The sequence below is a fragment of the Micropterus dolomieu genome, linkage group LG04, assembly GCF_021292245.1.
Source record: "Micropterus dolomieu isolate WLL.071019.BEF.003 ecotype Adirondacks linkage group LG04, ASM2129224v1, whole genome shotgun sequence".
Classification (NCBI taxonomy): Eukaryota; Metazoa; Chordata; class Actinopteri; order Centrarchiformes; family Centrarchidae; genus Micropterus; species Micropterus dolomieu.
Window position 1 is genome coordinate 6,067,186 of NC_060153.1, and position 21,914 is coordinate 6,089,099.

At 40.7% G+C, this 21,914-nt stretch overlaps 1 protein-coding gene across 2 annotated transcripts; it reads left to right on the forward strand.

Moving 5' to 3' along the window:
- Positions 1-951: 951 nt before the first annotated feature.
- On the forward strand, positions 952-20,072 carry stox2a (storkhead box 2a). Of its 2 annotated transcripts, none has more exons than XM_046048340.1 (4): positions 952-1,543; positions 10,639-10,791; positions 13,832-16,364; positions 19,228-20,072. In XM_046048340.1, the coding sequence occupies exons 1-4, from the start codon at positions 1,201-1,203 to the stop codon at positions 19,427-19,429; spliced, it is 3,231 nt and encodes a 1,076-aa protein (XP_045904296.1). In that variant the 5' UTR covers positions 952-1,200; the 3' UTR covers positions 19,430-20,072. The 2 variants fall into 2 exon arrangements, with proteins under 2 accessions (XP_045904296.1, XP_045904297.1); XM_046048341.1 differs by lacking the exon at positions 952-1,543 and adding an exon at positions 8,567-9,014.
- Positions 20,073-21,914: the final 1,842 nt, after the last annotated feature.

The following is a 21,914-nucleotide window of genomic DNA, read 5'->3' on the forward strand; positions in this document are numbered from 1 at the left end:
TACTTATTAATTTAAAAATATATTTTATTAATCATTTGATAAATGATTAATTTATTATCAAAATAGTTGCCAATTAGTTTTCTGTCGATTACCTAATCGATTGATGCAGGTCTACAATCAAAGTGTCTGTTTATGTGGGCTTGAGATGTAATGAGCTGACAGAATTATCTGTGTTTAAACATCTTTATGTCCAACATATTTCGCCAATAAATAATAAAGAAAGAAAGAAAATACTTGGGATACCCCTGTATATTATACTCCAGTACAGCAGTCCTGTAATAAACATTAGCATTTTAAGGTAGCTACCTTTGTAAAAACTTATATAATGGTGTTGATTCAACTCTGTGGTAGTTTTTGAGGCTTTTTGTGGTATTGGATTGCATTGCATAGTAAGATGTGAATATGTATGCTGCTTCACATATAAATGAGGTGGACAAGTATGAATAATTAGACCTTTCAATACATGCAATACCTATATATTACAAACACAACACCAGTAACCTCAGTTAGCTTAATGTTAAACATGTTTTTGTAATGTATTTTAGTATTATTTGATTATGCTTTATGTGTAAGTCTGTGTCTGTTCTGTGTTACTCTTGCAGAAAGACAGATTTCCCTATTGGGTGACAATAAAGTATAGTAGGCTAAGAATACTGCATTGAATCTGGCAGGTGTTTCTCTTTCTCTGGCCACGCTTTCCCCCCACATTAGTATGTTGTTGTGCCAACCCTTAGATAAACTTTAAATTAAACTGACTGTTGTTATCGTTAACCATCAGATCAGCATAAGACTGGAAAGCAGGTTCTAACAATAAGAGGGACTTTGGTGGTCTTCTAATGAGGAAAGTAGAAGATTACGTGTGGCCCCTGAACGCAGCACAAGTCCTCGCCTCTTTTGTCGCTGAAAATAGGCCCTAATACTCTCAGTTGGGGTTAGTTGGCTGCAGTGCGCGTCGTGTCAGGTTGCTGATTCCCCTGATTTTACATGGAGCACCTGTGTCGTGCTGCAGACTCTGGATCAGCGCGGCGTGATTTATTTTCCCCTGTAGACCATCTCTGAAACATGCCCAAAGTGTAGGTCACCGGGTAGCCTAATTTCTGGATGGAGCTGTAAGACCTCTGCGCGGTGTAAACAATCTTAAGAAACAGTAGTTTTCTTTGATTCTCATGCGGACCACCTTTAACTTTGACTGAAGCGAGAATGGAAAAGTTCCTTCATGTAGCTCCGCACTCTCTGGCTCTGGTGCTGTCGGAGCTTTGCAGAAAAGATGAAGGGGACTCCCCATCATCATCACCGGCCGTGCGCTCAGTAAACTTGGAGCATCACACCGGCTACGAGGTCTTCGCTAATTTCAAAGCTGTAAACATGCAGCATTTCTGGAACAAGGCTCTGACGAACGCGCTGTCCGAGATCTTCTTCCTCGGCTGGATAGATGAGCATGTGCTGCTGATCCAGGGCAAAGAAGTTCACCTTCAAGTCCTCAGGAACGGATGGACCAGACGGACCCTAAAACCACCACAGGGCTTTGACATCAAGTGCATTGGTGGGTATGTTGGATCATCAGAGACAATATGCATAACCATGCTATTACACTCCACTGTAAAAATGCAAAGTTGCACAGGAAGTCCTATAAATGAGAGTGGCTGGTTTGCTACTTAAGGTGCAAATGTTTGGAAAGTACAGGCTATGTTTTCTGCTATCTTTGTGCAGGAACTTTTGCTTGCAACGTGTCAAAAAACAAAGCAGCCTCATTCACCAGTAACAAAGAAATATTTAGGTTAAAGCAGCGCACAGTAGCAGTAAACACAAGCGTTTAACAATAAGTATAAGGTGCAGTGGCAGTAACATGTAATCAAATCTGGCGAATCTTGGCCTCCAGCCACAGAGTCTGTCAGAATGATTCAACTATGTGACATAGATAAAAAGATTTAAGCTCCTGTGGGCCATATTAACTGGTATGCCATTTAGCAGGGTTTCCCCTGACTGTGGATGTCTGTTCAGAGCTGTAAAACTCGATTCAGATTTTAAAGTCACAAAAGTTAGCATGTGGACTTCACTTACTTGAGACCTGACTCGCTGAAGACTTGAGCTGAGTTGAGAGTTGATAGCAAAAACAACCAAGTCTCAGGGTCACTGCTGGTCAGTTTCTACAGTCAGTTTCTCAGTGTTTGTCATGTATGTCACCTGTCGGTAATCTAAATACCATCCTGGCAGATTTTGTGGCTCTTCAGAGCTCTGCTGGTTGTCTCGTGCCAATTATCACACTTCTTTAATAGCTGACAAATTCTGCTGATTAGCACCGAACCTTATATGACCCTCCTTTTTTGTAAATGTGAGTTAAAATACTTTCCCCTGAGGTTTTTATATGATATTGTCTACACCCTCTGAGAGTCAAGTTAACAGTTCAGCTGCAGGGTACATGATGCCAGTCGAAGCTAGTCTGATGAGAAGAGTTTAGGCAGCATCTCACCTTATAACCTCAGCTGCTTCATATCACGTAGACTTACTCAGAGCCAGGACTTCTCCAGATGAACATTCCCACACTCATACTCATCTTCCTCTGACAAGGCTATAACTCATGTTTGCGCTTGGACAGGTTTGGACTTATTGTTAGCAAGTTTAACCGCTGCACCCATCATACTGTCCTCACAAGCTTCCGTGTCTGAGTGCATGCGTGTGTGTGTGTGTGTGTGTGTGTGTGTGTGTGTGTGTGTGTGTGTGCAAATGAGAGAGGCGTGCAGCATGTCATAGTTCAACTTATTTATGTCTATTTCACAATAGAGCCTCAATTTAGATCATCAATTTTAAGTTATGGAGCAGGAGGAAAAGACAATGAAGGTTTGATAAAGCCTTAAATCTTCAATACTTGTTTGTTTGGTATATCGGTCGTCTTTAAGGCTCAAGGACATCTTGTACTTTAGTAAAAGCACACCTAATGTCATTACATTTTACTGTAGTTTGAGAAGATTTAGCTTAAGTAAAATTAGCAGGGTTTCCAGCTAGGGAGTTGTTTTATTGGGGAGGAAAATATTAATGTACTTTTATGAAATGCTGAAACTGGCATCACATCAGACAGACCAATTTGCAAATGCCTTCGCCATCCTAAGAAAAAAATATATCGTGAGCAGGAGGGTGACTAACAGGTGAACCTAGTGTAGAATTTAGCAGCTGAAGAACCAGATATTTCCCTCAGGTGTTGGGTGGAGACCAAAAACAGAGCTAAAAGGAGCATGAATACTCATCATGAATACTCAGTACTCGTGTACTCATCAGGTGGCCAGAATCCAAATGAATGCTTATGTTGCTCTGAAACTTTTTATCAACTTGAAAAGTGATAGTATGTCATTGAGTATTTACAGCTTGTTTCCAAAGACCAAAATGGCCAGAAAAATCAATTATTGCAGTACAGTATAAAAGAGCAATTTAAAAGGTAAAAAAAAAAGCACGGTTTTATTGTGGAGGTGGGCCATCTCACCTGAAAAGAAGGCCACCTCTGCCCCCATCCTAAAAATATTATAAACGTTCCCGCAGCGCTGTGTAAAGAGGCAACTGATTGGTAACAATTTCCTGGGGTAAACCTTGTAGTAGGTATTGGTATTAGTGTATTTGCAAATACCTTAACAAATATACTTTCAACTCAAAGTTTGAGATTACACAATTTCTTTGTCTTAGCTCATCGTGGCATCTACTGCAAAGGCACTACACCTCATTCATTGTTCGGATTGAACTGTAAAGTTAGTGTGTTTTGAATATTCAAACATTCTTACAGCTCCTTTCATGTTTCAGATTTCTACATTGAGCTGATAGACATTGATTGCATTGAATTGAAAAGCTACAAGGTCTTAGGTAAATCTTAATATAGACTGTGATTTTGTGTCACTGTTTGGTTTTTCTGCGTCCCTCTGTCAAACGAAGTGACGTAGCATCACTCACCCAAGTGAAGCAAACACTGATAAGCTGTGGAATGTTTGTCTTATAGCTAATAACTCACCAGACTCTGTGGTGCCAAAACAAACAGAGGCTATATGCAGTTGGTCCGATGTAGAGGAGATACTGATGTAGTTTTGTGTTCTTCTCTACAAAACCCATAATGTAGGGTCGGAAATCATTGCCATACATGCAACAATGCAGTGGTTTTTTCCCTACTCACATGGGTGGCCCCCACACTGTTGAGCAGCATTATCAATCTTTCGTTTAATAATAAGCTCATGAGAATTCAACCAGGAGTTAAATTTTAACCATTTTACTTCTTTACATCACCCGACAGCTCCAACATGCAAAACGTACTTATAAATCAGTCAGATTAGGTGGATTTTCCCCTTCAAAGCACCCAAAAATCTTTAATTGGGATTTTGTTGTTGTTTATTCTTATAGAAAATGTCCTATAATGAGTAATGATGATAGTATACAGATGGAAACCACCGCAGTATTGATTTTCTGGAAGGAGCTGTATGATTCAGTGTGACTCATTTTCTTAGCTGAAGTCTGAATATTTTTAAGTTTGTTTTTTTTCACCACAGGTTGTTCATTAACTACGTGTATAGAAGGTCAGCGTTTGGCATATTGTATACTTGCAAAATGACATGACAATATTATATGTCATTTATTAACAAGCTTTTGGATAAATAAAAGCATCTGTCAAGTGTTGTTTTACAGATATGCTTTGCAGAAAAGACTGTAGGAAGAAAACTCAGACACCACCTGTGGTACATGTTTACTCTGACATTATAACGCTGCAGGGGAAACAGAAATGTATTAAAATCTCCATTACTTAAAAAAGTACACCTGATACAGATTTTTATACATCTTACAAGGCTGAAGTCATACTGTTGTCAACCATATAGGGCATTTACTCATTTGACTGCTACATGTTTACATAATGCAGATTATCCCCTGAACTGCCTGAGAATGTTTGATTAGGGGCTGAGAGCCAAAAAGTAGCCGGATTAATACATTTAGACAAAAGTTGTGGATTTTCCGCTGTGTGGAAACAAAGTGTTTTTTTAAAACTGACAATTCAATCTGATTAACTGGGGGACTTTGTATCCGTTAGTAACAATGAACTAGGAGGAGTGTGTGCTCTTAAGGAAGGAAAAGCAGAGCGTTTGTTCAGCAAAACACTATTGCACAGCATTCCCTGCTATAGCCCAGGTTTCCACTGAAAGGAAAGGGAGGGTCCCAGTAGAGAATTGGGGGAAATGTTTAACGCAGCAGACAGATATGTTGCCGTATATCAGATCAGGATGTGAGCAACAGATAGGCTGTAGCTTTAGCCCCTTATTCAGGGTCTTGGCCTAGAGAGCTTATTCTAATAAAACGTGTTGTCATAAATGTTCCACTGGAGGGCAGACCACCCGCAAAAAATGGTCCTTTTTTGCAAGGAGGTTGGATGAAGTTGTAACAGACTGCAAATCCTTTACTGTCTGACTGCTCAGGAATGCTGTCTTAAATAGCAGGATAGTACTATCCCACTATTGAAATGTTAATCTAAACACAATACAACACAAGTGTCTATTCCATGTAGGATTTATCCTGCATGCAGAGTTCATTAAATAAAATTTTGTCATTAAAAAAGTTCCGATTGTATATATATGTAACACAAGCCTTTTGACATATCCATTTTGGATTAGATTATTGTTGTCTTACTCTGAGTTGATGTACTGCACCTAAAGCCACGCTAGCTATGGCTATAGCGATAGCAATGTTGGTCAGTCTGTCCAGCAACTAGTTGAAACTGGGTTCTCTGCGCATCTCCAGGCAATAAACAGCTGAATCCGGTTCTTCACAACTGTGAGGTTGACAATAGTGGTTAAGAGTGAAATTTCTTGATGACTACTGGATGGATTGTTATAAAATGTATATTTTATGTATTATGTATTTTTGAGCTCTGATTAACGAATGTTAACATGCTAAGACACTAGCTACGATGGTGAACATGGTAAACATTATACCTGCTAAACATCAGCATGCCAGCATTATCATTGTGAGCATGTTAACATGCTGACAATAGCACCGCCTCACTGTGTAAGTGTGTAAGTACAGCTAGCATGGCTGACTATAGAAAAACAGCATTTTATCAGATTAACAGCCATGTGATTTAAAAATGTCATTATTAATGTTAATTAGTTTTAATAAGCTCCAAGACCACGATGCTTGGTAAACCTATGTAAGTCTGCTTCATTACTGAAAACATTATTGCCCCAAGATGTAGCCCAAGACTATGATACTGTAGTGACACTGCACTACTGACACTATAGTTAATTATACTGTCCCAAAGTCCAAAGTGACCTCTTCAAATTGCCAACAATCCAAAACCCATATATATACAGTTAAGTATTAAATCCTCGTATATAAGTAGATGGAACCAGTGAATTCTAAGCTTTTTTGCTTGAAAAATTACTGACACAATGAATCAATTATCAAAATTGTTGCCGATTATTTTTTTAATTTCTAAAACCAACTAACCAGTAAATCATACTAACTCTAATGGTCTCACGTTAGGAGTCAACAGGATTTTCCAGGGGAAATCTAGCAAGAATTCAAATCACTGTAGCTGTCGTAGATTCATGTATTTTTCAGTAAATTTCTTTCCACTTTTTGGACATCCTGACACTTGTTTTTCTCCCAGTTAGAGTAATTGTGCCTCACGGTGCACACGAGTGTTGAAAGAGATCAGCTTCTCTCAGCAGCGATGCAGGAGTATTTTCTGTCTATGTAACAGACAGTCAGCCCGTGTCTATGTGGTGTCTGTCTGCTTCTATCTTGAGTAACTGGCTCTTTAAGGGAACAGCACTCAAAGGTAACAGCTATGAGATCATCGGCTTGCGTCGTCATGGCAACAAAGGCTGTTGCAGCACTACTGAGAAATAAAATGGCTGGCGTGGTGTCGCTCTCCCCCTCCTCCTCCTCACCCCTCCTTCCCTTCCTCTCCTCTTTCTCTCTGGTATCAGTGAACTGGAGCAGATTGGTTGTGACACCCCCCCCCCCATGCCCCATCCTGCCCTCTCACTTTGCTCCTTATTCTGTCCCTCCAACCGTCCATTCACACTCCACACATGTGAGTCAGCAGGAGTCTGCAGCTAGCAGGGGGCTGCCACTCTGGACATGATTAAGGTGATGCTTTGGGTCTTTCTTTTTCATTGACAGCTCCACACAACCTAGTTATTGAATCAACTGGTGGAAAGCACTGATGAGGAAGACACAAATCAGCACCTTTCCAAATATTTCCCTTTGGTTGTGAGACACCAAAAGAGGCAGGATGGTGGTTTAAGGGGCCCCTCATCCTTCTAGAGCAAAGCTAGTAAGACAGAGCGGGTGAGGGAACAGGAGAGGATGGACGGTGAGGATGGAAATTTTGCCAAAGATACAGAGCCTGAGCTATTCCCTGGACATCATCTGAGGGCTGAATATTTTTATTTCATTCTTGTGTGTGTGCGTGTGTTTCGAGCTGTTGATATTTGCTCTCCTCTCTGCCTTATGCATGTCCTCGATCTCGCTCCCTCTCTCTCTCTCTCTTCCTCTCTCTCTCCCTCTCCCTCTCTCTCTCTCTCTTGCATCCTCCCCTCCCCTCAGCCTCAATCACCCAGACACAGACGCATGCATGCTCACGCAGAATTGCACGCAGCAGGCGGATGCGCGCATACACACTTTCTCTCACACACACACACACACTCACACACAACACACACACACACACACACACAAATACACACACACACACACATACACGTATACACACACACATACTCACACACCCTTCCTGGAGGTGCTGGGAGCAGCTGCAGCATTAGCGTTGAAAGAGATTTGCCGTTGACTGGAGTTTGCATCCCCCCCGTTAATGAATGGATGCTACGGCGATAGACTCCGGAGCTTCTTCCGTTGGATTGCGGGAAACGGTGGATATCTATTCTTGAATTTATTTATTTATTTCTTTGCTCTCCATTTTTTTCTCCCCACCCTCTCCTGGTGTGCTGTTGTCGAAAGGACGATGGGGTCTTGTGCTTGATCGGATAAAGATGGAGGTGAACGTGGCGTCTCCGGTGCTTGGCATACTATTGAGGTTTCACTGCCCATTAGGGTGAATGGAGCTTTTATTTCCATTTTTTTTTTTAAGTGGGCTCTTTTGTTTTCCGTGGATCGGCTGAGCACTCCTGTGGTGAATTGGGCTATTGTCGAAGACTGGGCCTCTTAAGATTTGAATCTTTGACTGTCCATCCATCCCCTCCCTTCCTTCCCCTGTTACCTTCTACTCAAAAGGAACAAGCGGATCCCTAAACCTCCACTGAAATCTCTCCTCACCGTCTTCCTTGCTTCCAATGCCCCATTTCCCTCATCTCTACCCCTGCCCCCCCACCTCTCTCCTGCTCCCTCCTCCCACATCAGAGCGGCTACGTAATGTGCCTCCCTACGCATGCAAATGGGGATGCTACAAATGGTGGCTGGGACTGATGCCGATGAAAGGGTGATGCCTCGCGCAATCACCTGCACCTCCGCCGCTGCTGCCATCGCTCCAGATCAGCCTGGGAGAGCCCAGCAGCCGATGACAACCAGCCACAGTGCGAACACAGTCGTTTGTAGCTTGCTCGTGGATGTAAATGAGACGTGTGTATGTGTGTGAAGGTGCACACCGGTTCCTGCCATGTCTGGTGTGTGATCGCTCTAGCGGGACGTTCTTACTGATGCGGGGGAGGCACTGAGCCTGAGGTTGGCCGACCTCCCCCTGCACACCCCCCCTTTCCCATCTCCCTCCTTCCTTCCCTCCTCCCCATTCCATCACTCTCCCTCCTTTTATCCCAGAAGCCCATGGGGGTGAAGGCCACCTGGTAAAGGGGTCACGATGAAGAAGAACCGCAGCAGCAATCTGCGACGGGCCTGGCCCAGCTCGGAGCTTACCGAACGCCCGCTGGAGCACAATCTCTCCCGTAGTGAGAAAGACATCCATGTGCAGAAGCAGCATCTTCCTCCCCCTCCTCCTCCTCATTTCTCTCCGTCCCCGCCAAGTTATCGTGCGCCAGGTGAGTGTGATACTCCCACCAACAGTGGCTCCACCCTCTCTCTATGCAGACCTGCTCGGAGTTAGCAGACACAGCTTGATTTGTGAGCAAAGGGCAGAGTACAAAGTGGACGATGTTTTTATGTTATCAAGTAGGAAATTATAACTTTTCATTTTCATTCTTTCTCTAATATATATCAAATGAGGTCAAATAGAAATAGAGAAGAAGGAGAAATATTTTAAATGATCCAAGCTAAAGCTTTCTCTTATTATAGGCCCTATTAGACACTCATTTATTCTTGTTTTAAAAGTCATAAAACTATATCTCAGTGGGTCCAAATCTCTGTAACTTTCTGACTTCTTGACATATTTTAACATCTCCATATTTAATGACCCATATTTGAAAATATGAATAAAACTTGTGGTAAAAAACAATTAAAAAAAATGTACATTGATCAATTTTGTACCATTTAAATGTTTTTTTTATTCATATTTTCCTGAACACCCAAACGTTCAGTCAGATTACAAAAGGGCTTTCAAACTAATGTCTCTAGATAGAAAATCAAATCCTTTCAGTCCCTTTTATTATAAATATTTGCTTATTTTTATGCTGCTGTCTTTCTTGCTTCACTGAAAGATGTGAAACATAAATACTACAACCTCATTCCCACACCCCTCGGAGATTTGCTCTGTGTACACCTTACCAAAAAAAAATGTAGTTCTATTAAAGCACAAGACATATAGATTTTTTTTTTTTTTGGACCAATTTACCAGATCCTTCTTTTTTCACGTTTACTAAAAACCCATAAAGCCGTGTAAAGCCACATAAAGCTTAAGGGGCTGTGATACTAAGCAGAGATAACGTCATCGTGTTGCTTAACTGACCATTCAGCTGAGTGTGGTGAGGAGGCAGGGCCCTGCACAGATTTCAGCTCAGCCGAAAGAAGTGTGGACAGCGAATGATAACAAAACTTTAAAACACTTATCAGTGAGGCAACAAATATTCTGTTGGTCATGGAGACATAATGTTAGGTTAGAAATATAATTTGAAGGCTTTGATGGTATCTTTTCTTCATTGTATCGTGTGATTCTCTACTAATCACCAGATTTAGGTTAGAAGACAGAGTCAGCTACAGCACCGACGCTGCAGTGGTGTTGCTTTACAATCTTTCAGCAGGGCAGATGTTTGCTCTCAGAGCGGCTTGATGCAGGGCCGTCTGGTTGTAGGATGATCTCACTACTCACTACTGCCGACAGCAAAGCCAGCTTAATTCAACAAAGGCAACAATTCTGTGTGTAAGCTCTCAATGTCAGTTATATTTTGTAAAATTTTAAATACGTTGGCATTCTGAAGGATTGCATAAGCTCCCCTTTTCTGTTTGTGAGATGATGTGAATGGAATAACGAGGTTGCAAAGACCCAGGTGACACTACGGTTGCTGCAGCAGCTGCCTCGCTTTGCTTACCTATGAGAAACAGGAGGAATGAGAGGCTGAACGAGGCACAGAGAGGAGGGGTGGAGCTGTTCCAGGCAGCATGCAAACTGCTGCTGTTTGACCATTACATCATAGCTTCACACGCTGTTCATTCATGATCTCACAGTTGTGCTTGTGCCGCCTCATCCTCCTCCTCTCTCTCCTCCTGCAGGTGACGTGTCTCCGATCAGTATGTCACCTATCAGCCAGTCACAGTTCATTCCGCTGGGGGAGATCTTGTGCCTGGCCATCTCTGCTATGAACTCTGCCCACAAGCCTGTCAACCAGGAGGCTCTGGTGGAGCACCTCACTGCCAGCTTCCCAGGTACGCTCCTCTGACCTCGTTCTTAAAATCGGACTGCACTAAAGCATGCAGTGAGTGATTTTTAAATACAACATGTGGCACATTTTCTGTAAAAACAAAAGTAGAAATGTTGATGATATACACCTGTGTCTCTGCCATACCTTGTCTTCTGATTTGTTGCTTGAGAACATCCTCTCAACTACAATTTCCAAGCGAAAATTTCACACACATCTAACATATTAAGTGATCTGTTCATCTCACCGAAGGGATCTGACACATTTCATAGATTAAATTGAGAATTTAGATATTTCACCCTGGAAAATCAGGAATACATCTGAAACTGTTAGTCAATTAAGCGATTAGTCAATCAACAGAAAATTCATCATGATATTTATATAAAAATAGTAATTTTTCAGGCAAAATGCCACAAATTCTCTGGTGCCAGCCTCGCAGATGTGAGAATTTGTTGATCCTGTGACTGTCGTTTGGACAAAATAAAACATTTGAAGACATCACCCTGGGCTCTGGGAAATTCTGGCAAAAATTTTTCACTATTTTCTGACAAACTTAAATCCATAATTATTCCTAAAAACGTTGGTAAGACAGGCCTAAAATGTTCTAAAACATAGCTCCCTGTCCCATCCTCTTCTCTGAATGTTTTTGGTTCTCTATACAAGTGACACACACACACACAGTATATACATACTTATTTACAGTATCTCACAAAAGTGAGTACACCCCTCATATTTTTGTAAATATTTGATTATATCTTTTCATGTGACAACACTGAAGCAATGACAGTTTGCTACAGTGTAAATTTTTGAGTGTACAGCTCATACGTCTATTTCCCAAAGACAACCTCTGGATAGGATGCTGAGCATGTGCACTCAATTTCTTTGGTCGACCATGGCGAGGCCTGTCCTGTTGAACCGCTGTATGTTCTTGGCCACCATGCTGCAGCTCAGTTTCAGGGTTTTGACAATCTTGTTATAGCCTAGTCCTTCTAGACCATCGAGCAACCATTCTTTTATTCAGATCCTCAGAGTTCTTTGCCATGAGGTGCCATGTTGAACTTCCAGTGACCAGTATGAGGGAGTTTAAGAGTGACAACACCAAATTTAACACACCTGTTCCCCATTCACACCAGAGATCTTGTAACACTAACGAGGCACATGACACCGGGGTAGGGAAAATGCCTAATTGGGCCCAATTTGGACATTTTCATTCAGGGGTGTACTCACTTTTGTTGCCAGCGGTTTAGACATTAATGGCTGTGTGATGTGTTATTTTGAGGGGACAACAAACAGACCAGTATTAATTGTTAAACCTGAATTCGGTGACAGCATTTTATATTGTTACAAATTATTATCTCATCTTATTATTATCTTATCTCTCCTTAAGAAATTTTCTTTTTGACTGTCTCCAGATTGTTGCAATGCTCCAACAAAAGTTTACAGTGTTGTTTATTTAATGTTTGAATATACTCATTTTTTGAATAGTATAGTAATTTTCTTCCTTATTAGAATTTGTAAAGCAATTAAATACAGGATTACTCCTAATATTGGTGAAACAAGCCTAAAAATGTATTAAAAAGGTGTATTAAAAGGTTTAAAAGTACAGGTTTAACCAGCATGTAACCAAGTTGGTAGTCAAATTTAATGAGAAGTATGTCTTTGAAATTCATCTTTACTTCTATACAATGCCAGAGTGGAAAGGAGTTGAACTTATAGGTTGCATCATTTCTGTGTAAAAAAAAAACAAACAACTGATGTAATGTTAGGCAACACAAGGCCTTCCTAGACAAGGGTTATGAGTGGTGATGTTCAAAATGGACTACTTTTAATGTTTATTTGGTAAAAAGAGGTGATTGATGGTGCTTTGCACCCTAATTAAATATCATCATATGGTAGGAGTCAGCTGGTAATGAGAGTGTTTAGTTTATTAAGTACCACTTGTTTTTTTTTATTAATCTAAGATTGTGTTTGGTATCAGTATGTTAGTTGATGTACAAGTCATGGGCATTCCTTAAAATGCATGGATTTGTGAGAGCTGAGAAATGGGTTGATTTAAGAAAAGTTAGGTTAGTCAACAAAAGAGAAATAAATGTCCATTTGATGCTTTTCAAAGGCACAGAAAGACCTGTGATCATTTTAATAATTTCCTACAGGATTTAATAAAAACTTTTTTTAGATAAAAAACCTAAATAGAACATTAAAATAAACGGCTGTTAAAACTGATGTTCCCACCTTATAAATTCATGTTGTGTGTTATCAAGGAAAATTCAAACAAGTTTCAAGGCAAATAATTTAATGTTCTATTTTATAGATTAGTTTAAATTCTAGTGAGATAGTTTTTCCGGAGATACTGAATCAAGCTGCATTTTAGATAAACAATATCTACAATATCTGTATTTGACTTAATAGTGCATCCATGAAAAACATATATTTATATATATAACATATATATATATTTACTTATATTTGAAAATTTAACTCAACATAAGCATTATATATCATAGCTTGAATGATATGTTGGGATAAGAAGATGCAGAATAAATGCGTGATACTGTCATGCTGTGTGTTGTTTTTCACAGTATTTTTATTTAAAAAAATACAGAATCAATTAACTATTTTTTATTTTAAAAATATGATGGGAAACTTAAGGGGAAAAGGTAAAACTTCAGTTTAGTTGTTCATCAGAATAAAAAAAAAAAGTTTCAATTATACTCTGAAATATAGAAATATCTCAGATCATCCTCACCTAGTACCATCTTTCACTGCTAATTTTTAGTCAGAGTTAATATGCCTCTGATGTGATACCAGATTAAAATTTTAATTGGTGTGTAAACTTGCATTGGTTGACTGAAACATCTTGCAAGTGCCACTTTTCTTTCATGTTGTTATCTTATCTCTCCCTGACAAGCCTTTTTTTTTTTTACCTCATCATGATTTGCTAACAGCAATTCTCACATCGCTTAAGACAAAGGATCCTGTCTTGCACAAACTTCAACTGAAATTTAAAAAACTGTGCTTCAACTTTGTCCGATATATGTTCCCTGCAGGCGTGCCTACACCCAGCTCAGATGTTCTGCGACATACCCTGAACATGCTGGTGCGAGAGAGGAAGATCTACCCAACTCCAGAGGGCTACTTCATTGTCACCCCCCAGACCTACTATATCACTCCTTCCCTCATCAGAACCAACAACAAGTGGTATCACCTTGATGATCGGCTGCCAGAGCGCCAAACGCAACAGTCGCAGCAGCAGCAGCAGCAGCAGCAGCAATCTCAGCAATGCACTTCGCCTCAATCTGGCAACGTCACACCATCCACACCTGGCTGCCTGAGAGAGAGGCCTCCTCGGAAGAATCACAGTGAGTCATACAACTCCTATCGCGAAGACCCACCCAGACTTCACACCTCCGCTCTCCAAAGTAAGTCACCAAAGGAGCACAGGGGGGATTCTTACCAAACTAAGCCGCCCAAGGATCACAACAGTGGGGAACCACCACCAAGCACGTCTGCCAAGGAGCACCGAGGGGAACCGCCATCATACCCCTATCCCCCTCTTCCCACTTCCCCTGCTGTCCAGCAACCTCCGCCTCAAGATCCCACAGAAAAGAACAAAAACATCACTTCTTTCCCTTATAAAACTGACACTCTGACCAAAAAGAAAGAAGGAAGTGGTGCTGTAAGTGGCGAGAAGCAATCCAAAAGGTTTGGTCTCAGGCTCTTTAGGCTGAGTTTCAAGAAGGACAAAATGAGGCAACTGGCCACCTTCTCAGCCCAGTTCCCCCCTGAGGAGTGGCCTCTTCGTGATGAAGATGTGCCAACCACTCCTATTCCCCGTGAAGTAGAGATGGAGATAATCCGCAGAATCAACCCCGACCTAACAGTAGAGAATGTGGCAAGGCACACGGCTGTGATGAAGAGGCTGGAGGAAGAGCGTACCCAGAAGAACAAGGCAGGGTCTTCAGCCCAGCACAGTGCACGCAGCAGGAGGGGGAGGGGCCACAGGAGGGCCCCACATGGTAAGTCCCGCTCACACAGCAAGCCCCGAACCTCCAGGGGAGACCCGTCTGAGGGTTCAAACTGGGACCTTTTGTTCATGGAAAGGGATTACCGCTTCTTTAGCCACTCGTTAGTCCGCTCGCCTAGGGAGGCCATGTACACCTTGGAGCGCAGGCGAAGTGGAGGTGCAACATACCTGGTCCATAGCAACCCCAACATTACTGAATCTTACTGCCCTGTTACCCCTGAGTGGGACGTGTCTGGAGAGTTAGCCAAGAGACGGACTGAGATGCCCTTCCCAGAGCCGTCGCGCGGGACTTGCCAGTCCAGAGTGCAAAGAAGTCACAGTCACAATCAGGACAGGAAATCACGTCATGAGAGGTCAGACCAAGCGAAGGAACGCTCTCGGTCCATGGACAACTCCCTCAAGGGCCCGACACTGGGGGCGCCAGAAGACTTTGAACCCAGTCTGGAGGAGCGTAGTCATTACTACACCGATGACGGCACTCTACGTGCCACGCAGAAGTCCTCCCACTACTCAAGGATCATGTTCTCTGCTGCTAAGTTCCACTCTGATTTTAATGTGCCTGATTTGGGAAAAGGGAGTTTGGACGAGTCCAGGATCCGGAGTACGATGGAGAGGAACAAAAGCAGAGACAGCTTGCCTACATACAATGAGCTAATGGGACTTTCTCCTAAGCCCTCAACAGATGAGTACTTCCAGTGCAATACATCAAATGAAACAATCCTAACTGCCCCTTCGCCTCAGGCAAAATCAGAATATGACACATTAACCTCATCAGGGGGACTCCGAAAGGGCTCTCCGGCTGACCGCCAAACGCCTCACCTCACCTCTCCTCATACGATGGAGTACAAAGAGGACTTGTCGGCAGCAAAGGGACAGAACGGCTCAGTGCGACTGACGCCAAGCCAGACGCCGGAGCCGGTACAAAATGCCCGTTTGACGCCACACCAACACAACGTAGATCCCGGAGGGGGAGGAGGCGGTATGGTGATCAAGAGGAAAGAGATCTTCAGCAAGGACACTTTGTTCAAACCTCCACACAATGCCTTGTCCACAGGCTACGTGGACAGCAGCTACACCAAGTCCGGCACATTGCGGAAAGCCTCACATGCCAAATCGACCGAGGCCCTAGACAATCCTGAGCCCCAGCAGCCTTCCAATTCAGCCGCTTCCTCAGCGTCACCTGCAGTTTTACAGGGCTGCTTAGAGCCAACAGTCCCCTCCGCCTCCTTTGACTATTATAATGTATCAGATGATGAGGAAGAGGAAGAGGCAGAGGAGGACTCGCACAAAGAGTTGGCTAAGGCAGAGGACAACAAAGACCACGGGGAAGGGGGTGGTAATGGTGGAGGCAGTGGTGGTGGTGGGGAGGGAACCATGCAGTGGCTACTGGAGCGGGAAAAGGACCACGATCTGCAGCGGAAACTGGAGACCAATCTGACCTTACTCAGCCCCAAGGAGACGGACAACAGCAACAGCCAGAAGTCGGCCCACTCTGCCCGTTTGGACAGCATGGACAGCAGCAGTGTCACGGTGGATAGTGGATTCAACTCTCCCAGGTATGTGCTGAAATGAACTGTACATGTGTATTATCACTTCCAACTATTCAAACTGTTTGCTCTTAAAATGTCTCTTAACATTATTGGTAAAGTGCGGGAGGTAAACTCAAGTAGAACACAGTGGGATTTTATATAAGATAATGTAAGTAACAATCACTCAAAATCAAAGAAGAAATAGCTAAAAGCTTTGGCCTAAGAATGATGTATGGCCGAATGACCTTTTTATTTTGAAAATACAAAAAAAGCCTTTACTCAGGGTCCACTTACTAGATTTTTTTTGAGCCTACAGCTACATCTCATAGTTTTTCCTCGGTGCTTTGCTCAGTTGTCATCACATGACCAAAGTATGGAAGCCGGTTGCTATTATTCTCATACTATTATCATGTTATCGTGCACTCTCATGAATGTAAACTTAGCAGGATATGTAACCTAAGAGATAATGCACTTAACTATCACACAGAATTATATAGCTCCCAGGTCAATGCGTTTACAATCAAATTCAAGCTTTGACTTTGTAGCTACACTGTGGCCATTTTATAAGATACCACGGTACCTATTCAATCCAATACAAAAACAGCCATGCCTTAACAAGTATCTTTAAAAAACGTAATTTGTTCAGTTTTTGGTGACATTGTCAGAAATGTGCAAATTCAATAATGTTTATCACCGAGGTTAAATTACATTAGACTGAACAGGTGTATATTCTATATTTATATTAAATATAAGTTTCCGCAACATGTTGATGCTATTAAATTAGATATAAATGTTTGTTAAACAGTGTGAAGGACCAGTTTCTCGCTTTAACAACAGTCTAGTAACATTTTTGAGAGAATCCACCTAACACTGGACAAATCTTGGTTTCGATTAGAGGTGTTGTTCACACTACACTTCAAAAGTTTCAACCATGGACTTGGCTGTGGGGTTAGCTGATCATGTGTAAAGCACACAATTAACTTTGACATTTATTTGTTTCACAGATTCTGACTTATTTTCTTACAGTCTTTGCAGATTTTAGCATTACCACCAGTTCCATTCTAAACAATAAATACCTTGATAGTATTCCAATAATTTATTTATTATATGAATGCTGTTGGTTGGTGTACGAATAACTGGAATGGTATTTAAAGCAACTTGGCAATTGGATCACACAGCTGTTACACTGCAGTATCATTGCTGTATTTCCTTCACCTTGAAGGAAACAACTGGCTTACTAACCTTGGGAAGTGACTGTACAACAGATTATACCAGATGGTGTTAAGATACATTTTTGTTTCAACTTTAGATGAAACAGACAGTAAATGTAATAACAAGCAACTAATTTACATGTTATGTGAAGCAAATGACAAATAGATTTAAAAAAACATGGGAGGATTTCAGCTTTATATAAACAACTGAAAACATCTGTTTGTCAGACAAACAAATGTACTAGCTTGGAAGCTATTTCAGCTCCTTGAGTGGAAAATGAATGCAGTGCAGCAGTTTAACATTGGTGAATTACCTGTGAACCATCCAAGCATGATTTAGTAGACCAGAAGGGGTTATCCACAAATGTAATATTGCAGTTCCAAGTTGTTGGACTTATGAGAGACAGACTAAAAAAAGAGTAGTCTAAATCAAAGCAGCAGAGTCCGATATAGCCTGACTTGTACTGCCTAGTATTGGTTAAGCTCAAAAACCACTGGTTCCCACACTTCCCATAATTCATCTCAATAGCATCTGTCATTACACCTTCCTACCTGTTACAAACCCTTGTCTTTCAAACATCACAACCCCAGTTGTTAACACTCTATCAAAAAATTCATTCTGAGATTTAAGAAAAACTGATGACATCATCTGGGTTATTTTTTCAGATTTCAGAAACCTTCTTTCAGAGCCACAGAAGACATCATTCAACTGTTTTCACAAGCTGATCTTCACGTGTAAAGTTTAATATATATTATAAATGCTATATATGTAGGCTCCTGAGAAAGAGTAGTCATTGTACTCTTTAGACACATATTTGGCTTGAATATATGAGGAGTAAATAATGTAGTATTAGCAATTACATACCACATATTGAACATGTGCCACTTATTTATAATGTTTTATATAACTATGATTTAATTCATTATCAATTCTTCAAATGGCTAAGGCTTGTACTTTAGATTTGTTTATGTCTATTTTTTAGGATTTTTACTGTATTTACTTATTTTTCATCTTGTGTGCACACAAGATAAAAAATACTTTTGCGCCATACTTTTGTGCTTATTTGTAAAACATTTTTAATGAAGGTAACCCTTCCCTTTCCTGGAAGGTAGGGCTGAACAATTAATCAAAATTTTATGGAGATAACAATACTATGGCCTACTGCAATTTTCAAATCATAGGAGGCGCAATATTTGTTAAAGGTGATATGTGTGCCAAACTACCATCTTAAATTAAATATTGTCATGCTACAGATGTCCTGGCCTACACATCATATTCTACAGACTTACATCTTTGTTTGATACAGATCATTTTAATATTTTTTTTAATGAAAATGAGAATAATGATGTAAGAAATGATCATTCCCCCTAGTATTGCAAATCATATAGCAACTGCAATATCAGTCAAAATAATCGCGATTTGATTTTTTTAAATTTCAAATCCTTCAGCCCTACTTGAAGGAATATGCTGCTTTTATTGTTATTAACTACAATCTATTTGCGTTTTTCTTTCTCAATGTGTGCAAAATATGCTTTAAAATAGTTTGAATTGTATTTTGGTAGTATTCCTCTTTGTGGCCAAGCACCACTTACTCAATAGTATGTACAATTTTATTGGATATTTTGATTCATAGTGTATTTCGAAACCAAGCACTTGACTTATGTTGTTTCTTGTGCAGGACGCGTGAAAGCCTTGCATCCAACACATCCAGCATTGTGGAAAGCAATAGACGTCAGAATCCAGCGCTGAGCCCCGGCCACATTGGCACCAGTAGTATCGGACTGCCATTCAGCTTTCGCGCCATCCCAGAACCCCCCACCACACAGCCTGAGAAACTCCAGAAGTCATCGAACTGCCTGGCCTCCATCACCAGCGTCTGATAGGCAGCACAGACTGAGAGCCTGAAGGTGGTGGAGGAGAGACGAAGTGAGGTGTTTCACCATTTTGACCCTCGCTTTCCTCAACCAATACACACCTACACACGCACACACATAAACACACACATCAGACTCCTGAGAATCCATTTACTGGGACTGTTACAAAAACAGGCATGGCTTCAAGAGACTGTTCCCACAGCTTCAAGAACTTTACTGCAAAAAAAGAGAAGAAAAACTACAGAATATCAAGACCACTGTAGGTGAAGAAACCTACCTGAAGTACTTTGATTTTGGTTGACATGGACTCTAGTTTGGCTTATATCAAGATTCTTGACTATTGGTATTGGAAAGTAGTAGACTATAGGATTCAAGTTACATTTGGAAATATCAAAAACTTTTTATATTACTTAACAATACATGTCCAATTAAATGTTCTCCTTCCTGAAATAGCGTCAAGTTATTCAGGACGATTCAATGTATCAGCACAATGTCGAGACAATAAAAGTTGATCCTGAGAACAATGAATGAAAGATATAAAAACACAAATCAGTTCAGATTTGTGTACCGCAATGCAAATTATGTATGTATACTCGATACTTTTGATATCCTAATTATTATAATGGTGGTATTAAAGATGCTATGTGACCAAAAAAATGATGTTTGGACAAAATGAGCTGCACACTCACCCTCACAAACATACTTCACACTTCTCACCACAAGGTTCATCTAGTATCCGATCTGGAGCTTTCAACCGTGTCACATGGTCTTCTTCAGCAGGTGGGATTGGCCAAGTTGTCAGGGAATTGTAGATGTTGAAATTTCCATTTTCTGTGCACTTTAAGGACTTTTGTTGTCCATGTTAGCTTAAAATGTAAGCTTGAGCTAAATAATTTGTTCTTAGGTATGGAAACTGCAGTTGAAAAGACAATCTTACCACAAGGTCAATTTGTAGATGTTCTGGAGCTCAATTATATTACGTGATCTTCCTAGGCAAGCAGATGAAGTATGCCCAGTCATTGTCATTAAATTGTAGATTTTATAGCTAGTTTCGTCAACTACTGTTTCCAACAAAAGTCATGAATTAACTTTTCAGTCTCATCGCAGTTACCAGTTTATTAGGAGGAAATTATTTGAAATTATTACATTAGAGACTAGGGTAGATATCATTAGGAGCAAGTGAGAAAATATGTTTCTAATTTGGGTGAAATGGGCCTTAAGTTTGGCCTGAACATGCACTGATGGTTACAGCGTTCTGACTGCAGTTCTCTGTATGAACTGTAGATGGAGCCAAAGTTAAAACACTGGCGCAGATCTCTCCAACTCTCCAAAATGTACACTGCTCAGGCAAACAGTGAAACTACAGGCTGACCAAGTGCACCTGACCCAGTCCTACAATAGATGGTGTTAATCCAACATCTACAACACAATCACCACAGAGCCTTTCTCTTTTAATAAACGTTCAAATTAAAGGTATTGTTTCACCGTAAAATAGGCATTCATGAGTTTTACACATGTTCAATCAATGTTCTGTATTCATCTCAGAGAAGCTCAAGCTAACATGAAAACCCTACAACCATTTATTTTAAGTAAAAGCACTTTAAAAAAATGACTTTTGGGAAATGGTTAAAGATTCATTTCAGAGCACTGACCTTTAAGAAAAGCTTATTACTGAGCGCCCTCTGGTGATTAACTGGTTGTATAACAGTGGCAGCAAACAGCTGGAGGTTTGTTTCACCAAACGTGTGACAGCTGAAGCTCATCAACTGATCTTATAAAGGTAAGTGGCTTATCCTCAAGATACCACCAAGCTGTGGCGTTAAAAAATGGGTCAAAAGTAAAATGTCTGTAAAGCAAGATTACTGTTTTTACTAGCGTAAAATGATTAAAGCCTTGATGCATATTGAAATGTTTCTCTTATTTCACTCATAATTATAATTCTTGACTCACTCTAGTACCTCACTTGGTGTATCATAATGCCTACAGTATGGAATTTTATATGGAGACTGGAAGGTGCCACCATTGTCATTCTAAACATTTTCAGTGTTTAATTATAATCTTTAACGCTATCTCTATCCCTATTCAAACCCTATATAAATATGATACATTTAAAAAAAGCTATTACAAATGTATGAATTAAATGTGCTTTGGCATGTGGCAGGAGTTGTGCTTGGGGTCAGATGTCTTCGGTGGAGCAATCAGAGCTCCTGTTCTTGCTCTTTGTGTTAGACATTTAATTTTCAGCTGGCATTTGCTTACATGTCTTCAAATTACAGTTGCAGAATAATGTTAAGCTGAACGCTGAATTGTGAGATGGAGTATGATAGGAAGACAAATGGAATAGCAGAAACTAAAACTTCAAAGTCACTAAATAATCTACCAGCAACCCTAAAACTCACCAATCAACACTATGTTTCTTTAAGTAAGTAAAAACTTTACTTTTCACTTCACTTTAGAGGTGTTAGTAGGCGGATCTTACTGTTGGTTGAAG

What these genes read in the sequence shown, in the direction of transcription:
- stox2a (XM_046048340.1), top strand. Translation starts at nt 1,201, where the DNA reads ATGGAAAAGTTCCTTCATGTAGCTCCGCACTCTCTGGCTCTGGTGCTG. An exon ending in CTTTGACATCAAGTGCATTG is followed by an intron (nt 1,544 to 10,638) that starts GTGGGTATGTTG and finishes CTCCTCCTGCAG; the next exon opens with GTGACGTGTCTCCGATCAGT. An exon ending in AGTGGATTCAACTCTCCCAG is followed by an intron (nt 16,365 to 19,227) that starts GTATGTGCTGAA and finishes TTTCTTGTGCAG; the next exon opens with GACGCGTGAAAGCCTTGCAT.